General features: G+C 47.1%; 1 protein-coding gene across 3 annotated transcripts in view; it reads left to right on the plus strand.

Moving 5' to 3' along the window:
• Positions 1-22277, plus strand: part of PARP11 (poly(ADP-ribose) polymerase family member 11) — a 91979-nt gene that overhangs the window by 59406 nt on the left and 10296 nt on the right. For all 3 annotated transcript variants that reach the window (XM_075344261.1, XM_075344259.1, XM_075344260.1), the window contains 3 exons: positions 15986-16061; positions 17432-17635; positions 18084-18235. In XM_075344261.1, the coding sequence (XP_075200376.1) occupies positions 15986-16061; positions 17432-17635; positions 18084-18235 (432 nt within the window). The remainder of the gene's footprint in view (positions 1-15985; positions 16062-17431; positions 17636-18083; positions 18236-22277) is intronic.

A 22277-nucleotide genomic window follows, 5' to 3' on the forward strand; every position in this document is an offset into this window, starting at 1 on the left:
CTAGAGGAGACTATAAGACCATAAAGCAGGCCCTAATACGGAAATACCAGGTGACCCCAGAGGTGTACCGCAAAAAGTTCCGGACCCTCCAACGTGGACCACATCACAGATAGTGATGTGGTGGATGAGCTAAGAACCAAATTTGAGCAGTGGGTCCAAGGACTATCAGTTACCACCGTTGAGGAGTTAAACGACGTGATCGTGAAGGACCAATTTCTATGTCTTTGTTCTTTGGAGGTGTGACAGTTTGTGATGGACCGGGAACCAAAGGAGGCAACTAAAGCAGCTCAGATTGCGGATACCTATGAGGCCAACCGTTCACCTGACATGCGGCAGTCAGCCACCGTCTGCTGGAAAGGGGATATGTCGCGGGCGGAGGAGGGGACGCTGCGCTCTCCCACTGCTCGGGTCCGGCTGCCGCTGCTGCTGTGGCCGCTGCTGCTGCTCGGTGGTGGCTCGAGCGGTGGGCCGGATCCCGGGGACTCGAGCGGCGCTCCTCGCCCGTGAGTGAAAAGGGGGGGTATTTGGTTGTGGGGGTTTTGATTATGGATATTGTCCGTGACACCACCCACGGTTGTGGTGATTTTGGTGACACCACCGCTGCTCTAGACAGGGATCCCGGGAGCGGTGACTGGGAGCAGCTTTGTTGTTATTTCTCCCCTCCGTGGGTAGGGGGTTGGTTGTCCCGGGGCCCGGTGATGGGGTAGGGATGGATGGCAGGCAGTTTACGGGGCCTGGGAAGGTGCAGGGTCGCGGGGGCAGCGCTGTGCCGCACGGCACTATTGTACTCACTCAGCCCAATGATGAAGACACAGTTCTCGGTAAAACACACGGCTGGATGGACGGGTCCCACAGACGGCTGCGGTGTTGTTGCTCCCAGCGGGTTGGTGGCAACTGCCTTTCCCTGCACCTAAGAAGATGTCTGTACGGTTCCAATGGGTTCCCACCGGTAACCCGCTCCCCGGCTTCGATATGGGCCGGAGGAGCCCCTTTTGCCCGCAGGCGCTGGCCCTGAGAAACGGTTGCCGTGGCGGTGTCTCTCTCACTCGGTTGGACGGTTGCCTTCTGTCGGGACTTGATTGTTTGGAAACCCAGGAGGTCCCCTTCACTAACGGATTTGGCAAATTCACGGCGACTCCTAGCCTTGCCGGGGTCCGAAAAGCCCCTGCCAGATGGTGCTGGCTCCTCTTTGTGTACCGGTCCGTTACCGCCGGGCCACCGCCCGTCCACGGTCCTTACGGTAGACTCCAATCGGCCACTCCTGCAGACGGTCACCACCGTCTGCCAACCTTGCTGATCTGTCCGGGCCACACACCCGGACCAACTTCAGGCTGCTTAGCTGTCACTTTTTCCTCCTTCCACTTTCACCTCTCAAACTGACCTGCCTGGTTTTCCCGCCTCCAGGACTGTGAACTCCTCGGTGGGCGGGACCAACCGCCTGGCCCACCCCCTGGTGTGGACATCAGCCCCTGGAGGAAGGCAACAAGGGTTTTGTGTTCTGGCTTTGGTGTGCCTGCTGGGAGTGTGGGGTGTGTGGGTTTTGTGCTCTGTGGCCCCTGGCTTGTCCAGGGCGCCACAGGTAAGCCATCAACTACCACCACTGTTCCTGCCAGCCGACCTTCAGGAGGTCCTGTCCCCTCTGCCATCTCCCGGCCTGCATCTCCACCCCGCAGGTGCTTTTTATGCAACCAGACTGGACACCTCAGCTCCATTTGCCCATCAAGGCAGAAGAGGAACCCCACATCCAAGGCCCCAGGGCCTAGTGCAGAAGTTCTTTTTGTAGGTGGGGCAGTTGGGCGGGCCTGTGAAAATTTGCAGACCGTCATTGTGGGTGACATTGTCACTGTGGGCCTCAAGGTGACTGTAGCCGAACGAACCCTCATCCATCTTGAACTGGTGTCCCCTGAAGATTTTATCCCAAGGAATACCCTGACTGTCATCGAAATTGCGGGTGTCTACCGTCCTTTGCCTATGGCCTAGGTTTTTCTAGATTGAGGTGCCGGGAGGGGGTTAAAGAAAGTGGCAGTGTCCGAGAACATCCCCATTTTATTGGGAACTGATCTGGGACGATTGGTTGCCCAATATGTCCTTGACATCTCTCCCATATCTGGTATGTTCGGTGATTCCATTGTTGATAATGTGAATGTCAATGTTGAGGATGAGGATGCTCATTGTACAGGAGACCTCAGCCATGTTACACTGCGGGGGGATATCGCTGAGGATCCCCCGAAAGGAGCAAGCGTCAGTGGTAAGGGCAATGGGGACAGGCACGGGGACCATGAAGCAAGGTGACTCCGTTCAGTTGACCAGTGTCACAACGGACTGTGACATGGCTGGTGGTAGCTGCCCCATGATTAGCATTGCTCCTGAGGTATTGGTGGAGGATGGGGATAGTACCTAACGCCTGGCAGGCTATTGTGAATTTTGGTTCCTGTGTTATCAGTCATTGTACAGGAGAAGGAGGTGAGCTATGACCTCACCAATTCAGTGGTGGATCCTGTGTTATCTACTGTATATAGATGGGACATCTGTTATTATAATCACGTCTGTGATGATAATGAGACTGCTGAAAAGGGATCTGTACGGAACAGATAGTATAATTCACCCGATGACCGTTCCCCCCCCCCCCCCCCCCCCCCCCCGATGGAACGTTAGACTAACATCGGCTGACCTTGCTAATGTTGGCGGGAATGGCCAACAGTCAAATTTATCTCCCCACTTTCCCCTGACAGATGGTGTCAGGGGAATGAGGATCTGGCACGTCCGATTTCAGACTGCTGATCCTTTTGTTCTCCGTGAGATAAGACTAGCCAGAGGCGTCTGGCATAGACAGCACAATATGTAGGAGAGAGATCGCTGTCAGCCATGTGACTATACAAACCTAGGAGCTTAAGATCTAGTATATAGTTTAAAAATTACAAGATTTTTGTTTTTCTATTTATTTTATTGGAAAGTTAAAAAAAAAAAAAAAAAAAAAGACATTTTAAAATAAAAACCTCTTATATTGAGAACAATTAAGCAATTAATACCATTGCTTTATTGGCTGTTTGGGAACACTAATACTGTAGGGATCAGCAGTATACAGGTCTGGCCGCATATCTCCCCGTGATGAAGCTGGGCGAAACTTACATATAGGCCATTTCACCACCACAGGGTCTGTATGGACACCTGACTACTGTTTTTATACCTGATTGTTGTGGTTGCATTAGCCTGTCTCTGGTGCTGGATGACTTGTGTACACTATTTGGTATCTTATAGAGAGGGCTCATTTCTTACCTTTTATAGAGAACTAGCCGTACTACCCGGCTTCGCCCGGGTTAATAACTGCTGTTAACAAAATAGAATGTATTAACAAAAATGTATTCTGCACACAAACACCACAAAACAAATAGATATAAATGTAATTATAATGTCTGTCTCTCTCTGTCTCTCTTTATCTCTTTGTCTGTCTGTCTCTTTCCCTGTCTGTCTCTGTCTCTCTCTTTCTCAGTCTCTCAATCTCTTTCCCTGTCTGTCTTTTTTTTTTTTTTTTTTTTTTTTTTTTTTTTCCCCTCTTTCCCTCTGTCTCTTTCCCTGTGTTTTGTCTCTTACCCTGTCTGTCTCTTTCCCTCTCTTTCCCTGTCTCTCTCTCTTTGTCTGTCTGTCTCTTAACCTGTCTCTCTCTTTCCCTGTCTGTGTCTGTCTCTTTCCCTGGCTGCATTGTGACACGCCAACATTTCATATAAGGGCGTGGCTGCGCATTCTTCTGAAGTTCTGGCTGCACTGTGGCTGCCAGCTCCATTCGCTTTAATGGAGGCAGGCATTTTTAGTGAATAACTGTAAAGCGCGGGGTTAAAATTTCCCCTCAAAACATAGCCTATGACGCTCTCGGGGTCCAGAAGTGTGAGGGTGCAAAATTTTGTGGCTGTAGCTGCGACTGTGCAGATGCCAATCCCGGAGACACACACACACACACACACACACACACACACACACACACACACACCCCTTTATATATTAGATGAGGCCGGTTTCTAGTATTTGTACTTTTTGTCTCCCTAATCTTCATGGTCTCCTATGTTACTGCTGATATATGCACATAATATATAGTCTGCGTGGTCAGGAATAGATCGCATTGTCATTTTCTCTTTTGTACATGCATTATTATAGGGAACCAGTCAGGTGAGTCATGTTCTGCAAACCGCGGGCAGCATGAGTCGCATCCTGGCTGCACCATCAGAGCTGGGTATAATACTGTCTGAGATATTCCAGCGTTTTAGTGATGATATACTTTGAAGATCTGGACAGGGACCGTAGTCAGAGACCAGAGTAGTCAGGCTTTGCTTTGCAGTCCCCCACGTGGGTCTCACATTCTTCCTCTTCCCGGGGCATGTGCATAGCGCACAGGTCCTCCGCGCGTGCGCCTACAGCTGCCCTTCTTTTAAATGGCCAGTGTGCAATTTCCTGGAAGTGCCTCTCAGCCGATCACTGTGAGGCACTGGGTACTTAAGGCTCTTTCCCACTAGGGGAGGTGCCAGAGCAACGTGGCTAGTTAGTGGTCTGTTCCCTAGCTTGCTACTTGTCAGGTACCCTTGTCCACTGTGCATTCCCGATTCAGTGTGCAATTAGTTTTTCTTGTCACCGTGCTCTGGCTCTACCCCTGGTACTGGTCTGCCCTTGTTGTGCTACCTTCTACAGCCGTCCCGGTCATAGCTGTTCTCACTAGAGACTCTGCCTGGCTATACCGTCTGCCCCAGCCCTCCCAGCTGCACGTGTTGTATTGGTGACTCTAGCCATCCGTCCATTTAGACTCTGTCCTCACCTGTGTCCGTCTCTGCCCTAGGGGTCAGCCGACACAGTCCCGATCACTGCCCTAAATAGCAGATGCCCGTGGGGCAGACACAATGTGCTTACTCAAGCCCCTCCCAGTAAAGGGTAAGCCCAGCTCTCGCCTGTGGTCCAGTGGGTCCACTTCTGCCCACCGCCTCAACACCAGCGGCGAGCGTTACAGTTTATATGTATAAATAAATGTACCATGTTCATAATATGGAGAAACTGACCAGGCAATAGGATTCTCACGGTGCAGTACAAGCACAGAGGTACAAAATGTGTGTGTGTGTATAATATATATCTCTGTCTCTGTCTCATTCCTTGTCTATCTGCCTGTTTCTGTCTCCATCTGTGTCTGGCTGTCTCTATCTCTGTCTGTCTCTATGTGTGTGTCTCTGTCTGTGTCTCTCTCCAGGGCTGTCTCTTTGCCCGTGCTGTCTGTCTGTCTTTTTCTGTCTCTCTCTATCAGTCTCACCACCGACATCATATTACCTCACACATAAGCTTCTTATACTAACATTTTATTTTGTTCCAATAGGAACCACTGACAGTTGCTATTAATTGCCTGTAACTCCCAGCTCCATTCAGTTTAATGGAGGCAGGATTTTTAAGAGTAACTGTAAAGCGCGGGGTTACATTCTCCCGTCAAAACATAGTCTATGACGCTCCCTGGGTCACATGAGGTGTCTGTGAAAATTTCGCGATTGCAAATGCATCAGTGCGTATTCCTTTACCGGAGATAGAGATATATATATATATATATATATATATATATATATATATATATATATATATATATATATATATATATATATATATATATATATATATATATATATATATATATATATATATATATATATATATATATATATATATATATATATATATATATATATATATATATGTATATATATGTATATGAGAATTATGACATTTATTCACGTCAGTCAGCTACTCTGTGATGTCACCCCTCCCTGCAGCTGCTTGGAGACCCAGCAAATGTACAACTCAAGGTGTCAAAACCCAATTAGGACAGCTCTTGAGCCAGCACACCCCCTGCAGAGTGAATTATCCTACACAAGAGGTGGGAGGGGGGCCCCAGGTTTATAACCTAACTTCAGTCGTTTCCACCAGGCGATTCGGAGCCATCAGAAGAGTTTTGATATTGAGGACTGCGTCGTCCCCACAAACAAGACAGGCATATTTTCATATTCCTGAGGGCCAGATGCACGTAACATATTTCGGCAAAATTGTATGATGTGCATAGCCCTCAATAATTGATAACTGGCCACAGGAATCCCGAAGGACTCTCATATTTCATATCAAAATGGAGATCAATTCACGACAATAAATATGATGGTTATCTCGTCCGTGTACGATGCTCAGGGGCAGAGTTATGAGGGAAATCTGAAATCCATACTTTCCCTGCGAGGTCTCCAGGTGGGAGGGGACATGGATTGGAGCTAGTTTGATAAACTCAGTATGGACATCTTTGCCTCATTTCTTCTGGGGGTCACATGCTTCATTCATGTAGTGGAGGATACCTGAAACGTCCCTGGCCCCACACAGCACTACCCCCCCCTGCCTGGGCCAAACCCTCAACCCTAAGGTAATTGATACATCTGTCTATCTGTTTGTGACCATGTCTTACCTGTAAATGTACTCTGACATATATAATCTGTAAATGCCATCTTGTGTATATATTGTAGATTCTAGTGTGCCCTTAAAGGCGATTAAAAATATAATTTAATCTTGGGTTGTTCTGTTATCTCGATCCTGAATTCCATGTCTGTGTGCTCGGCTTAATAGTTATAATTGATTGGTGGCAGTGGCTTTATGCCAAGGATCATTGTGGGGTGGCCAGTGAGATCAGGGGAGGATTAGATATATTCAGCCGCAGGAGTCGGGGGAATATATACCTTACTCTCACCGGGAACCCTTCAATCAATGGCATAGTAGAATAGCGGCCTCCTTGCTTATTGTCTGGCAATTCCACAATTGGCCTGACCATAAGAGGGGAGCTAGAGAGCGAGTCACGCCAATTGGTGTGGAAAGGGGATGTCTTCTGACTCCTTCCCCTGACATATATTGGTGGCAGCGGTGGGATATCTGAGTGACTCCCCCGGCTGTTCATGACAAATTGGTTGCAGTGGTGGGATCGAGATAATAGTGTGAGTGCGAGACCCATACACCCACACACTAAAGACTGCCAGTGGCAGCTGTGGCTGCTGGGGTCTTCAGATCAGCTCAACACTGGAGTGTCAGAGTGCAGATACTGTAAGATCTGTGGGTGCATCAGGCTGCAGTTTTGTGTCAGTGACCAAAGACTGCAAGAATGGCTGAGGGCACCAGGGGCGCAAAGCTATGGAACTGGCCAGTGCTATGGCCGGAGCAGAAGAGGTGGTGGACCGTGTTGTAGGAAGCGATGAGGAGGTTGTCCACGAGACCTCCAGGAGCTCGACGCCCGAGAACAGCTCTGCAGAGGACAGCGCACAACCTGGCAATTATGGATCTGGCGAGGAGGAGCCCACCCAAGTGTCTTCAAGGAGCCAGATGCCAGTCCTCCGTTCTGCAGCGGACAATGAATCGCCTATCTCTGCAGCGAGTCGCTCATCACCTGGCTCTGCAGCGTGCCGCAGATCACCACTTGCCAATCCCTCCAGCCTGAAAGGTTCAGAGGCTCTCCTTCAAGCTGCTGTGGCCAGTCTTACAGCTGGAGACCAGAACACCTACACGATCCTCATGACAGAGCATTGGCATCTGGCAGCGCAGGAAGCTGCGGAGCGACAGGCAGAGCGTGACCACCAACTGAGGCTAGCTCAGCTCCATCCCTCATCATCCACCCGGGACAATCGAGAGACCAAGCCTCCAAAGGTCCGTGTTGAGGACTTCCCAGTGCTGGAGAAGGATGGTGACTTGGACTCTTTCTTGATGGCCTTTGAACGAACTTGCCTGCAGCACCATCTAGACCAGGATCAGTGGACCAAGTACCTTACCCCCCGTTTAAGGGGTAAGGCCCTTCATATACTTGGAGACTTGCCTACTGAGGCAGTTCAGGACTATGACACCATCAAGCAAGCCCTGATCCAACAGTACAACCTTACTCCAGAATCCTACCGCTAGAAATTCCGGAGCCTATAGAAGGGACCCAAGGACACCTGGGCTGACCACCGGCGAGCCCTTACCAGAGCTGCTGACCACTGGACCAAAGGCCTGCAGCTTGCCACCGGACCGGAGATCCTGGATTTGTTCATTATGGAGCAACTCTTGTGGAACTGCCCGGAGGACCTCCGCCAATTCATTCGGGACCAGAAGCCAAAGGGGTCCACTGCTACGGCCGCCCTGGTGGATGACTACTACAGTAATCGGGCCCCTGAGGCCAAGAGAGGGGGTAAGGTGAATTCTACCACTGTCTCCCCTGGCCCTAGACTGCAGGGGGTGTCCCCCTCGACCCCTTCCCCCCCCCTCCCCTTCTCTCCAGGCCAGTGGCAGAACCGAGACTGTGCCACCAGTGCAACCAAGTTGGACACTTCAAGGCCATGTGTCCCCAGCGCCCCAAGGGCCCGTCCCCATCCCATAAGTCGTCCTCGGTGATGTGTGTGGGGAGGGGGGGGTGGTAGGTCCCTGGACAACTTCCAACCCATCACCGTCGGCCGGTCTGTGACCCTTGTGCAGTCGGAGATGGTGTCCACCACCCCCCCCCCCCGTCCCCCCAAGACTTGGCACCCGGAAAAACCCTCACTTTCTCCGGGATTGGAGACATTGAACCGGCGCTGCCAGTCCCCAAGGTTTATTTGGATTGGGGCGCAGGCCGGGGGTGAGAGAAGTGGGAATAACTAATAATATTCCTGCCAAGGTTTTGCTTGGGACAGATTTGGGGCGGCTAGTGTCCCACTATGCGGCCACTGAAACACCAAGGGCTGATCCATCAGCCAGTACTGATCTGCCTCCTGTTAATGCTGACTTTAATGTGTTGCCATTGTCTTGTGTGTGGGGGAAGGGAGCTAGCTCTGAGTCTTCCACATACACTCCAGCAGACACACATTCAGCAGCAGCTGTAACCAGGAAGGTCGGGGGAGGGTGTGAACATGCCTTCCCAAGTAATCAGCCAGTGTGCTGAGACCTCTTGCCCTCTGCGGTAGTGATGGGCAGTCCGGCTCTTTTTGGTGATCCGGTTCCCATGGCTCCGCTTACCAAAAAGAACCGGATCTTTCAGATCGTTCTCGGCTCCTTATTAAATATGTGCTCACCCCAGGTGAATACATATTTAAGATTATAGTAACGCCGGCAAAACTCCGCCCACCCGTGGCTAAACCCCGCCCACTTACAAGTGACCAATTAGATTGTTGAGTAGGCGGAGTTTAGCCACGGGTGGGCGGAGTTTCAGCGGCGAAACTGGGGATCCGGCTCCTGTCGGTCACAGCAGGGAGCCGGATTTTTGTGTCAGATCGTTCACGACCTACACATCACTACTCTGCGGGGATAAGCAGGGAGCAGGATACTGCAGGGAGAGAGCCAGTGTGTGTGAGATGGGGGCTACCACAGCAAATGCGGGGCTCCCGGAGATTTCACAGCGGGGTTCTGCTGCTGCAGGGGAAGGAGGGGGGGAGGACAGGCAGGTGAGATTGGGGCTGGCCTAGGAGCGGAAGTGCTCCCAAGTAAGATCTCAGCGCAGGGTTCCTCCACAACCGGGGTGTCAGGGAGCCAGGTAGGTCTGCCTGAACCGGCGACTTGGTCAGGAACGGAGGAGAAGCAGGCATGACCCACGGTAACAGCGGCTGTGGCCGCTGTCACCCGCAGTAGGAGTGTCAGAACCCAAGGGGCCTCCCGGAGGTCCGATAGCTCTTTTCCTTCTGACCAAGCGGCAGCCGAGTCAGGCGGAGGCCAGGACACAGTTCCCGGGGTATTGACTGAAGATGTGGCAGTCATCGATTCTGGCCACATCCAGTCAGGGGTTTCAGGCCGCGTTAAAAGCTGACGACAGCCTGAAAGCTCTTAAGGAGCAGGCGGCACAGCCTCCCTCGGACTCAGACCCGGAGCGAGTGGTCTGGGACCAAGGACGGCTGTACCGGGCCACAGTCCAGCAGGGTTCACCAGAGGCATGGCCCAGGGACCAACAATTGGTGGTACCCTATTTGTTCCGGGGGGAGTTGTTGCGGATCGCAGATGAGATTCCGATGGCCGGATACCTAGGGATCGCTAAGACCAAGGCCAGGTTAACCCAGCATTTCTACTGGCCAAAGATTGGGGTCGATGTGGTTGCCTACTGCCGTTCGTATGACACCTGTCAGAGTGGGGAAGGCGGGGCCACGCCCCAAAGCCCCACTGGTATCTTTGCCCATCATTGATGAGCCTTTCAGGAGGGTGACTGTGGATCTGGTCGGCCCGCTGGCCATTACCAGCAGCTCTGGGAAACGCTTCATACTGACGGTAGTAGATTATGCCACACAGTACCCTGAAGCAGTAGCTTTGTCGTCCATTCGGGCCGACAAGGTGGCCACCGCATTGCTGGAGATCTTCTCTCGAGTGGGCTTTTCCCAGGAAATGCTCACTGACCGGGGGACCCAATTCATGTCACAACTGATGGAGTCCCTCTGTAAGCAAATCCAGGTGCAACATCTGGTGGCCAGCCCGTACCATCCAGAGACTAATGGCCTGTGCGAGCGGTTCAATGCCACCTTAAAGCAGATGCTAAAGATGTGGGTCGATTCCCACGGGCGTGACTTGGAGCAGTATCTCCCACACCTGCTATTTGCTTATCGGGAGGTTCCACAGGCCTCAACGGGATTCTCTCCTTTTGAGCTCCTGTACGGGCGACGTGTGCGGGGCCCCCTGGCTCTGGTGAAAGAAGTTTGGGAAAGTGATTTGGCCACCCCTGGAGTGTCGTTTATCGAGTATGTCGTGCGTTTCCAGGACAAAATGCAGGCCTTGACGCAGCTGGTGCATGACAATATGGCTCAAGCCCAGGCCGATCAGAAGCGTTGGTATGACCAGAATGCTTGTGAGAGGACCTATCAAGTGGGTCAAAAGGTGTGGGTACTGGTCCCCGTACCACAGGATAAGCTTCAGGCAGCCTGGGAAGGCCCATACCTCGTGTACCAGCACCACAGGATAAGCTTCAGGCAGCCTGGGAAGGCCCATACCTCGTGTACCAGCACCACAGGATAAGCTTCAGGCAGCCTGGGAAGGCCCATACCTCGTGTACCAGCACCACAGGATAAGCTTCAGGCAGCCTGGGAAGGCCCATACCTCGTGTACCAGCACCACAGGATAAGCTTCAGGCAGCCTGGGAAGGCCCATACCTCGTGTACCAGCACCACAGGATAAGCTTCAGGCAGCCTGGGAAGGCCCATACCTCGTGTACCAGCACCACAGGATAAGCTTCAGGCAGCCTGGGAAGGCCCATACCTCGTGTACCAGCACCACAGGATAAGCTTCAGGCAGCCTGGGAAGGCCCATACCTCGTGTACCAGCAGCTCAACCCTATAACGTACCTGGTCACCCTGGACCCCGCCCATGGAAGACGAAAGGCCATTTTCCGAGACCCGTAACGTTTTCAGTTTTGGGGATATGGGGCTAAGTGAGGGCTTATTTTTTGCTCCCTGATATTTTTACTGATTCTATTTTTGGGGTAGATGTGATGTTTGGATCGCTCCTTATTGAATTTTTTTACAGTATCAGTGCTCACAGGAGTGTCGTAATGACAGGCACGGGGGTCATCAGCAGACCCCCGGCTATTAGGACAACTAATCAGTGCCCCAGGATCACATCACGGGCGCACCGATGGGAGAGGGGAATGACTGTAAAATTGGCGGCCTGACAATATGATTCCCCCCGCCAGTGCATGTTAAATGCCGCTATCAGAGATTGACAGCAGCAATTAACAGGTTAACCTAGAGTTAGAGGGTAGAGAAATCTTTTACAGACCCTCACAGCAGACCGTGGCAGTCGCCCTCTGCTGGTCTTCTTTATTGCAGCTTTTTTTTTTTAAATTCGTTTTTGTTTGTTTTTTTTTAAAGATATAATATAGTTCTGACTAATCTTAAGAGGACCTGTTACCGGCTTAAGTATCCAATTCTTGCTCTTATTTAATTCCCTCTAATTCCCTGAGCTTTCTTTTTTTTGGGTTCCTTTTTATTTAGTGGTATTTTTTAATTTCATTTATTAATATAGATAGTGGATATGACACCAATGCCACAAGAATGCAAAACTTTGCTTGTATATCAAAATAAACCACCAATAATTAGGCAAGCAAACAATAATAATAATTAAAAGAGTAACCTTTATTCACAAAATGAATTAAAAACACATCAAAAACATGGAACCGCCCAGGTGACGGATGAAATATAGACACATGGGGGTGCAACACCAGTGGTAACACTAAGCACCACCATATACCACAACAACAGGTAAAAAATATATCAATTTGAGTGTCTATGCATGTTTGTCAGTGAATACAATAGCCAAAAAGAGATATACGTGTATCAATATGGAAAGTAGTATAAACAAGGTAGAGAGGCTATATAGTACAAGCTAATAAAACATGCAACATGACATCATATTACCCAGTAAGACCAGTGGTATCCGTGTAGCGACCCCCACCAACACTGACGCGCGTTTCGCAGCTCGTGTGCTTCGTCCAGGAGTGGACGAAGCACACGAGCTGCGAAACGCGCGTCAGTGTTGGTGGGGGTCGCTACACGGATACCACTGGTCTTACTGGGTAATATGATGTCATGTTGCATGTTTTATTAGCTTGTACTATATAGCCTCTCTACCTTGTTTATACTACTTTCCATATTGATACACGTATATCTCTTTTTGGCTATTGTATTCACTGACAAACATGCATAGACACTCAAATTGATATATTTTTTACCTGTTGTTGTGGTATATGGTGGTGCTTAGTGTTACCACTGGTGTTGCACCCCCATGTGTCTATATTTCATCCGTCACCTGGGCGGTTCCATGTTTTTGATGTGTTTTTAATTCATTTTGTGAATAAAGGTTACTCTTTTAATTATAGATAGTGGATAACCTAATATATATATATATATATATATATATATATATATATATATATATATATATATATATATATATATATATATATATATATATATATATATATATATATATATATATATATATATATATATATATATATATATATATATATATATATATATATGTGTATGTATGTATGTGTACAGTCATATGAACATATGAAAAAGTTTGGGCACCCCTATTAATGTTAACCTTTTTTCTTTATAACAATTTGGGTTTTTGCTATTTCAGTTTCATATATCTAATAACTGATGGACTGAGGAATATTTCTGGATTGAAATGAGGTTTATTGTACTAACAGAAAATGTGCAATCCGCATTTAAACAAAATTTGAACGGTGCAAAAGTATGGGCACCTCAACGTTAAAGTGACATTAATATTTTGTAGCTCCTCCTCTTGCAAAAATCACAGCCTCTGGTCACTTCCTGTAGCTTTTAATGAGTTCCTGGATGAAGGTATATTTGACCATTCCTGTTTACAAAACAATTCCAGTTCAGTTAAGTTTGATGGTCGCCGAGCATGGACAGCACGCTTCACATCATCCCACAGATGTTCAATGATATTCAGGTCTGGGGACTGGGATGGCCATTCCAGAACATTGTAATTGTTCCTCTGCATGAATGCCTGAGTAGATTTGGAGCGGTGCTTTGGATCATTGTCTTGCTGAAATATCCATCCCCTGCGTAACTTCAACTTCGTCACTGATTCTTGCACATTATGGTCAAGAATCTGCTGATACTGAGTTGAATCCATGCGACCCTCAACTTTAACAAGATTCTCGGTGCCGGCATTGGCCACACAGCCCCAAAGCATGATGGAACCTCCACCAAATTTTACTGTGGGTAGCAAGTGCTTTTCTTGGAATGCCGTGTTTTTTTTGCCTCCATGCATAACGCCTTTTTGTATGACCAAACAACTCAATCTTTGTTTCATCAGTCCACAGGACCTTCTTCCAAAATATAACTGGCTTGTCCAAATGTGCTTTTGCATACCTCAGGCGACTCTGTTTGTGGCATGCTTGCAGAAACGGCTTCTTTCGCATCACTCTCCTATACAGCTTCTCCTTGTGCAACGTGCGCTGTATTGTTTACCGATGCACATTGACACCATCTGCAGCAAGATGAAGCTGCAGGTCTTTGGAGGTGATCTGTGGATTGTCCTTGACTGTTCTCACCATTCTTCTTCTTCTGCCTTTCTGATATTTTTCTTGGCCTGCCACTTCTGGGCTTAACAAGAACTGTACCTGTGTTCTTCCATTTCCTTACTATGTTCCTCACAGTGGAAACTGACAGTTTAAATATCTGAGACAACTTTTTGTATCTTCCCCTGAACAACTATGTTGAATAATCTTTGTTTTCAGATCATTTGAGAGTTGTTTTGAGGAGCCCATGATGCCACTCTTCATAGGAGATTCCAATAGGAGAACCACTTGCAAGTGGCCACCTTAAATACCTTTTCTCATGATTGGATACACCTGCCTATGAAGTTCAAAGCTCAATGAGGTTACAAAACCAATTTAGTGCTTTAGTAAGTCAGTGAAAAGTAGTTAGGAATGTTCAAATCAAGAAATTGATAAGGGTGCCCATACTTATGCACCTGTCAAATTTTGTTTAAATGCAGATTGCACATTTTCTGTTAGTACAATAAACCTCATTTCAATCCAGAAATATTACTCAGTCCATCAGTTATCAGATATATGAAACTGAAATAGCTGCTGCAAAAACCCAAATTGTTATAAAGAAAAAAGGTTAACATTAATAGGGGTGCCCAAACTTTTTCATATGAAAATATATATATATATATATATATATATATTTTTATATGTGACGCCCTGGTCTATCTTCCCTTCTGTGCAATATCCACCTCCTCCTTGGTTGTGGGTCCCTAACCAATGGTGTTTTCAACAGCAGCTTATTAACCCTAGGAACACTCTGCACCACACCCACCAGACACACCAGTGGACGGTCTGAGTGGAATAGGTTCGCCCACTTGGGGGGTTGGTTAAGGAGAGGTCAGGAGACAGTCAGTGAGAGTCAGAGACAGGAAGCTGGGCTCCTTGGAAGTACTAGATGGCAGACGTTGGTCTGGGCCCGGTAGGTGCTGGACTCCGGTCGCAGAGAATCGTGACAAGGGGCACGGTATTATCGAGGAGGACAGCCAGCGGCCTTGTACCATCACCAGGCCAGGACCAGGGCACGACTGGGTACGTGGACCCTAGTTCATGGAGTCGCTTCAGGCAACCTGACAAGTGATTCGACAAGAACGGAGCCTTCAAGATTCGCTCTCCACCGCTCCAAAATCTGGGTAATAGCACAACGAGGGGGATAGGACTTTCCACTAAAATGGTCCAGGAAATCCCAAGCATGAACTTGGAGAGCAAGCTGCCTCAGTTAGCCATAGTGGGGAGCGGGACCCGACTAGTTTCAGGCTATAGGGACCAACCCAGAAGAGAACAGTGTGCCAAAAGAAAGGTCACAGATAATCAGGGAACACCAGCGGGAACTGGACCCGAACGTGCTTCCCTCAGCGGCAGCGGTGTTTAGAACTTTGGTTTACCAAGTTGTCAGTGTCCAGATTTCTTTAGACTGAGTGAGTACGCAGGTGCCCCTTACCTCCCTAACGGCACGTCACCATCACCATCACCGAGTCCCAGGGCATTTCCCCCCCCCCACTCGTGGAGGGGTTAAACATCCAGCAGCCCACTCCATTGCCACCGGGTACTCCCAGCTGCAGTGGTGGTACTCCACCTTACCACACACCACGGGTAGTGTCACAAACGTTAAACAAAGAGCCCCATGTAAATACTTCCCCTTTTATTTGAGTGACCGCATGACCCCGACCCCCGGGGTCCGGAGACCCCTTGAGCCACTCCGGATCCGAGATATATGAATAAGATATATATAATTTATTACACACAACACCGTATGATGGAAGTTTTAAGGTTAAGCTTCACTTTGTTTTTTTTTTTTGTTTTTTTTCATTTTTACTTTTAAATACAAGGGCTACAGATTGTGAGTTGCTTAGGTTTTTTTTTTCTCGACTTTACATTATATCTTATTTTATAATCAGAACATTTTACTAATTGTTATGATCTTTCTTTGTGCAGGAATGAAACAGACCAATTTATGTACCGGGAAACAAAGGCCAGTAAAACGAGCCCCTTTTTCCATTTCAGCATTTAGGTAATTAAGTGCAATTTGTCTATTAAATGAGTTTTTCCCACTGAATAAATGTATCCATAGAATAAGTGATCAACATATGGTCACGGGGAGGGGGGGGGGGGGTCTTGTCTCAGGTTCCCACCAATCCTAATAATGGGGTTTGCAAGGTGAACTATTGTGCTCATTTTTGACCTCCAACCCATTGATTGGGACTGACAGAATGTCTGTTCGACAGGCCCATAGACGTTTTGCATGTTTAGAATATTCCTACATTTTTTTATTTTTTTTTTTTTTCCCCATTTCTATAATGTATTGAAGGAAAAAAAATGCATGTATGTATGTCCATGGTTACAGACTACAAGCACTTCATAATACTCACCTAAGGGGCGGTGCGGTGCGGTACAGACTGGTCGAATAGGTGTCTCCTTTCTTCGGCATCGGCGCCTCCTCTTTCGGACATCTGTTCAGGGCAGTTCAAAGTATTGTTGTGCGCCTGCGCAGGACCGCAATACCGGCTAGTGTGGATGACGTAGGACGCGTCAAGCACCCAGGCATCAGAAGAAGGAGGACAAAGATGGCCGAAAGAGGAGGCGCCGGTACTGGAGAACGGAGACACCCATCCAACCAGTCTGCTCCGCACCGCCCCTTAGGTGAGTATTATAAAGTGATTTTTACGTTCTACACAGCGGCCTGGGCTCTTATATACAGCATATTAGAATACTGTATATAAGAGCTCACTGGTGGTGGCCGCAGCTTATAGGCCCAAAATCTGGTGACTGGTTCCCTTTAAGTGCCATAATTCATTAGCTGTAAAGGCAAACATAGATTTTAATTGAGAAATTATTATACCCTACAAAGGAATTATTGTATATAAAGATCTCTTAATGGGGACCTATTGGCTTTCCTGATGTCTGTTTTTTAATAATTTTATTTCCCCTGAACAATTGTGAATTCTATTCCCATAGATCTCGGTGCCATTCCTCTGTTATTTCTCCTAGAAATGTATTACTAAATTGGCCTCTAGGTGTTATCAGTTGAGGGGGCGTGTCCCTACATTCTATGACATTGTCCAATCGGTGCTTGTCATGCAGATTGTGTAGTGACACGCCCCCTCTTTGACAAGAAAAAATGGCAGCCAAGTTGTCATTTTATTTATACATTTCCAGGAGGAATAAAAGGGGATTTTTACACTGTAAAGTTTTAAGATGAGGTGTTCTAGGTTTATTATTGCTTGGAGAATTCAAATAGTCACTAAAACAAACATGTCCGTAGCGGTGACCCATCGCCTTTAAGTATATTTATAGCTTCCCTTTTAAATGCATGTTATCTGTCAGGCTATATCGTATAGTTATGTCCATATTTTAGCTCATGAGTATTTCTTTTCGTCCTAGTTACATTTGTGACAACGGATCTATCCCTCTGCCGTCTCACTGGGAACACGTGAACAACTCCGAGCCCTATCAGCTCATCCCTTTGATCAAGTGTTGTAACGAGTACAACGAAGTAGCCAATCTCTTCGCGGAATCCCTGGATAAGAACCGGATCGTTAATATTCTTAGGATACAAAACCTAGATTTATGGGAATTTTACTGCAGGTAAGCTTTGCTATATTAGTCACTCTTAAAGGGAATCAGTCACCGGGTTTTTCCTCCCTCATTTAAGAGCAGCATAATGTAGATACAGAGACCCTGATTCCAGCGATGTGTCACTTACTGAGCTGTTTGCTGTCATTTTGATAAATTTCAATGTTTTCGCTGCTGCAGATCTAGCAGTTATACAGAGCTCATGAAAATACTGGACTACCTGCGGCACGCCAAGTAGTCCTGTAATGATAATGTCCTGCAGATTTAACAGTGATTTTATAAAACTACACTAATCAGCTGGAATCAGGGTCTCTGTCTCTGTTATGATGTTCTTCGATTAGATGGCAAAACCTAGTGACAGATTCCCTTTAAAGGAGCAGTTCACCTTTTAGTCACCTTAACCCAAATTACAAAGAACATGTGGACATGTTAGATGATTAACCCTATGTGTTCCTTATAGAAAGAAAGCTCAGCTGAAGAAAAAGAAGGGTTTGCCTGAGATTGCGGAAGAGATGCTGTTTCACGGGACTAGTAATGAATTTGTGAACGCTATTTGTATCCATAACTTTGACTGGAGGATTAACGGGATACATGGAGCAGTCTATGGGAAAGGTGAGATTTCTGCTCTTCACTATCTCTCTCTCTCTCCAAATCTCTTTTTACTTAAAGGGAATGTGTCACCAGGTTTTTGCCATCTAATCTGAAAGCTGCATAAAGGTAGGGGCAGAGATCCTGATTCCTGTGATGTCACTTACTGGGCTGCTTTAGGGTAGTGTTGATAAAATCACAGTTTAATCAGCAGGAGATTATCATTACAGGACTACTTGGCATGCTGCAGGTAGTCCAGCATATTCATGAGCTCTGTATAACTACTAGATCTGAAGCAGAGAAAAAAGTGATTTTATCAAAATGACCAGTAAGTGACACCTCGCTGGAATCAGTGTCTCTGTATCTACATTATGCTGATTTTCAGATTGGGTGGCAAAAACCTGGTGACAAATTCACTTTAATTTTGCCCCCTCCTTCCATTGCTTTCATCCACTTCATTATTTATTTATTTTTTTTTACATTTTGTTAGACTCACCTCTGCTTATGTAAACTACTGTGTGCCCCGCTCTCGGAAGCTTCTGTCTCCCGCCCCTGCCTTATTTTTCATTGTGATCAATTAAAGGGTTATTCCCATCTCCAAGCCCCTATTTCATTATGTAGTAAGTAATAATAATATTAGGCGATACCTCCAATTAGAAATGTAGTACAGTTCTCCTGATATAGCCATGGCCCTTACCTCATGTGCAAGGCCTATACATTTTTATGTAAAAACAAAAAAAATAAATACATTAAAAAATATTATATATATATATATATATATATATATATATATATATATATATATATATATATATATATATATATATATATATATATATATATATATATATATATATATATATATATATATATATATATATATATATACATACACATATATATATATATATATATATATATATATATATACATACACATATATATATATATATATATATATATATGTGTATGTATAAATATATATTACATATTTTTTATATTCTATTATATTTTATATATAATATATATATTATAATATAATTTAATTTTTAATTTATTATTATAAATACTGCTGTTATCCTGAATTCGGCAGTTTTTTTTTCTCTTGTAACTGCTCCTCTCTGTTAGTGAGATATGACCAGTCCTCCCTGTATATTAATTGTCTTCGTAGCCAACTGGGCGTGATCATTTTAAAGGGGTTTTCCCACAAAGTTCATTTTAATTAATAGATCTTGGAATAATACCGTATTTTTCGGACTATAAGACGCACCCTGGTTTTAGAGGAGGAAAATAGGAAAATAATAGTGATGAGCGAGTACTAAAAAGCTCGGGTGCTCGAAGCTGGGGTCGAGCCTCCCAAGATACTCGTGTACTCGGCCCGAGCAACGAGCCCAATGTTATCCTATGGGAGACCCGAGTATTTTTGTGAAATGACCACCGGCAGCATGTAGAAACCCTAAAAATGGCACAAAAGTCTCAGAAGAGTGCTCAAATGACATGGCAACAGCATGGGGAAGACCCCTTGAAGCATTTATCACTCAAAAGTCACAGCTGTGAACAATTTTGTCCGCGTTTTACACCATTTTTACGGACTCACCAGAAAACCTTCCAAAATGACACCAAAATGATTTTTCATGGCGGAAATGTTAAGGGCACATACCCAATAGTGAGATAGAGCTGGTGTATGTTACTTTTTGAGATCAATACATGAAAGATTTTACGTAAAACATTGTGTGGCACTCCGATGTCCCTGAGAAGAGACGTACATAAAGGCCTCTGAGTCTAATGTGCCATTTTGAGGAACTGAGTCTTTGTAGTATTTTCCTTTGCCAGGGCAGTCCAAAATTGTGAGGTTCACCAATGCCCCTGCATACAGACGTGCATGATGGCCTGTAAACCTGAAGTGCCCATTATAAGGAAGTGGGTCTATTGTAGTATAGCCCTTAGGCAGGGCAGCCAAAAATTGAGAGGCTCCACATTGTCCCTGGATAGAGACGTGCATGAGGGCCTGTAAACCTGAAGTGCCCATTGTAAGGAAGTGGGTCTATTGTAGTATAGCCCTTAGGCAGGGCAGCCAAAAATTGGGAGGCTCCACGTTGTCCCTGGATAGAGACGTGCATGAGGGCCTGTAAACCTGAAGTGCCCATTGGAAGGAAGTGGGTCTATTGTAGTATAGCCCTTAGGCAGGGCAGCCAAAAATTGGGAGGCTCCACATTGTCCCTGGATAGAGACGTGCATGAGGGCCTGTAAACCTGAAGTGCCCATTGGAAGGAAGTGGGTCTATTGTAGTATAGCCCTTAGGCAGGGCAGCCAAAAATTGGGAGGCTCCACGTTGTCCCTGGATAGAGACGTGCATGAGGGCCTGTAAACCTGAAGTGCCCATTGGAAGGAAGTGGGTCTATTGTAGTATAGCCCTTAGGCAGGGCAGCCAAAAATTGGGAGGCTCCACGTTGTCCCTGGATAGAGACCTGTTAGGTTCTTAGTGCCTCCGTGCTTGCATTTAAAAAACCGCACGTGTGTGCCTGTCGGTGGCAGCGTACAGGTGCACTTGTGTGCGTTTTGCAAAAACTTGGATATAACGCACAAGTCTAGTGAATACACATCAGCACAGCATTGCAAAATGCGCAAGGGCGTTGTCAACGAACAAGGAAGTGGACGTGATGGTGGTGCAGGCAGAGACCGAGGTCGTGTGCAAGCTCTAATTTCGCCACAACAAAGGGCCACATCTACTCGCTCGCACGTCCTGTCCCAAATTCTTGGGGACCGCAGCAGTACACCGCTCTTGAACCAAGACCAGTGTCAACAGGTTGTTAGTTGGATAGCGGATAATGCTTCCAGTCAGATTGGCACCACCACAAACACTCTGTCTTCCACATGGTCAAGTGTCAGTAGCCGTGATACTGCACCGCACATTTCAGAACCTGATCCTCCTTCCTACCACCAGGCCGAGTACACGTCCACGGACATTACTGATCCCACACTTGGACACTCGGAAGAGCTGTTCGTTCACGTTTCCATTCACACATTCTGGCCTCTCGCCAGCTCCTGTTGAAGTGGGCCATGACGAGATTGTATGTACAGATGCCCAAATATTTGAGCACCCACGTTCTCATGAAGTTGGCAACGTGTCTCAACAAGGGGTGGACGATGATGAGACACAATTGTCAGGAAGTCAGGAGGAGGAGCAGGGTGCGGAAGAGGAAGACGACGTGGTGGATGATCCAGTAACTGACCCAACCTGGCAGGAGGATATGCAGAGCGAGGACAGCAGTGCACAGGGGGAGGGAGGCGTAGCATCCCAACAGGCAGTAAGAAGCAGAGTGGTGGCCGCAGGCAGACGTCAGGCAACTGTTCCCCGGAACAACACGACACAAGGTGCCTGTACAAATGTTAGGTCTTCCCGAGTCTGGCAGTTTTTTAAGTTGGCTCCAGATGATTCTAAAAAGGCCATTTGCAACACCTGCCATGCCAGCATCAGCAGGGGTACCAAAACTAGCAGCCTGACCACCACCAGCATGATCAGGCACATGTCAGCCAAGCACCCGACTTTGTGGGAAGTACAACAGAGTCGAGGAGCAGTGCTTGCTTGATGTCACTGCTACGTCTTCGCTGGTTGTGCATGCGAGCCAATCCCCTGTCCATGCTGCCTGCGAACAAGCCTCCTCCGGCCCTGCACCTGCAGTTACCCACGCAGAAATAACACCATCATCAAGCACGTCCTTGTCCCAGCGCAGCGTTCAGTTATCCATTCAGCAAACCTTTGAACGCAGGTGCAAATACACTGCCAACGCCCCACATGCCACACTTCTAAATGCTAACTTTTCGCGACTGCTTGCGCTGGAAATGTTGCCTTTTAGGCTGGTTGAGACAGAAGCATTCCGCGACCTGATGGTGGCAGCTGTCCCACGTTACTCGGTCCCCAGCCGCCACTATTTCTCCCGGTGTGCCGTCCCCGCATTGCATAACCACGTGTCACAAAACATCACACGTGCCCTGAACAACGCTGTTTCAGCCAAAGTCCACCTAACCACAGACACGTGGACAAGTGCATGTGGGCAAGGCCGCT

This window comes from Anomaloglossus baeobatrachus, chromosome 4, assembly GCF_048569485.1.
Source record: "Anomaloglossus baeobatrachus isolate aAnoBae1 chromosome 4, aAnoBae1.hap1, whole genome shotgun sequence".
Classification (NCBI taxonomy): domain Eukaryota; kingdom Metazoa; phylum Chordata; class Amphibia; order Anura; family Aromobatidae; genus Anomaloglossus; species Anomaloglossus baeobatrachus.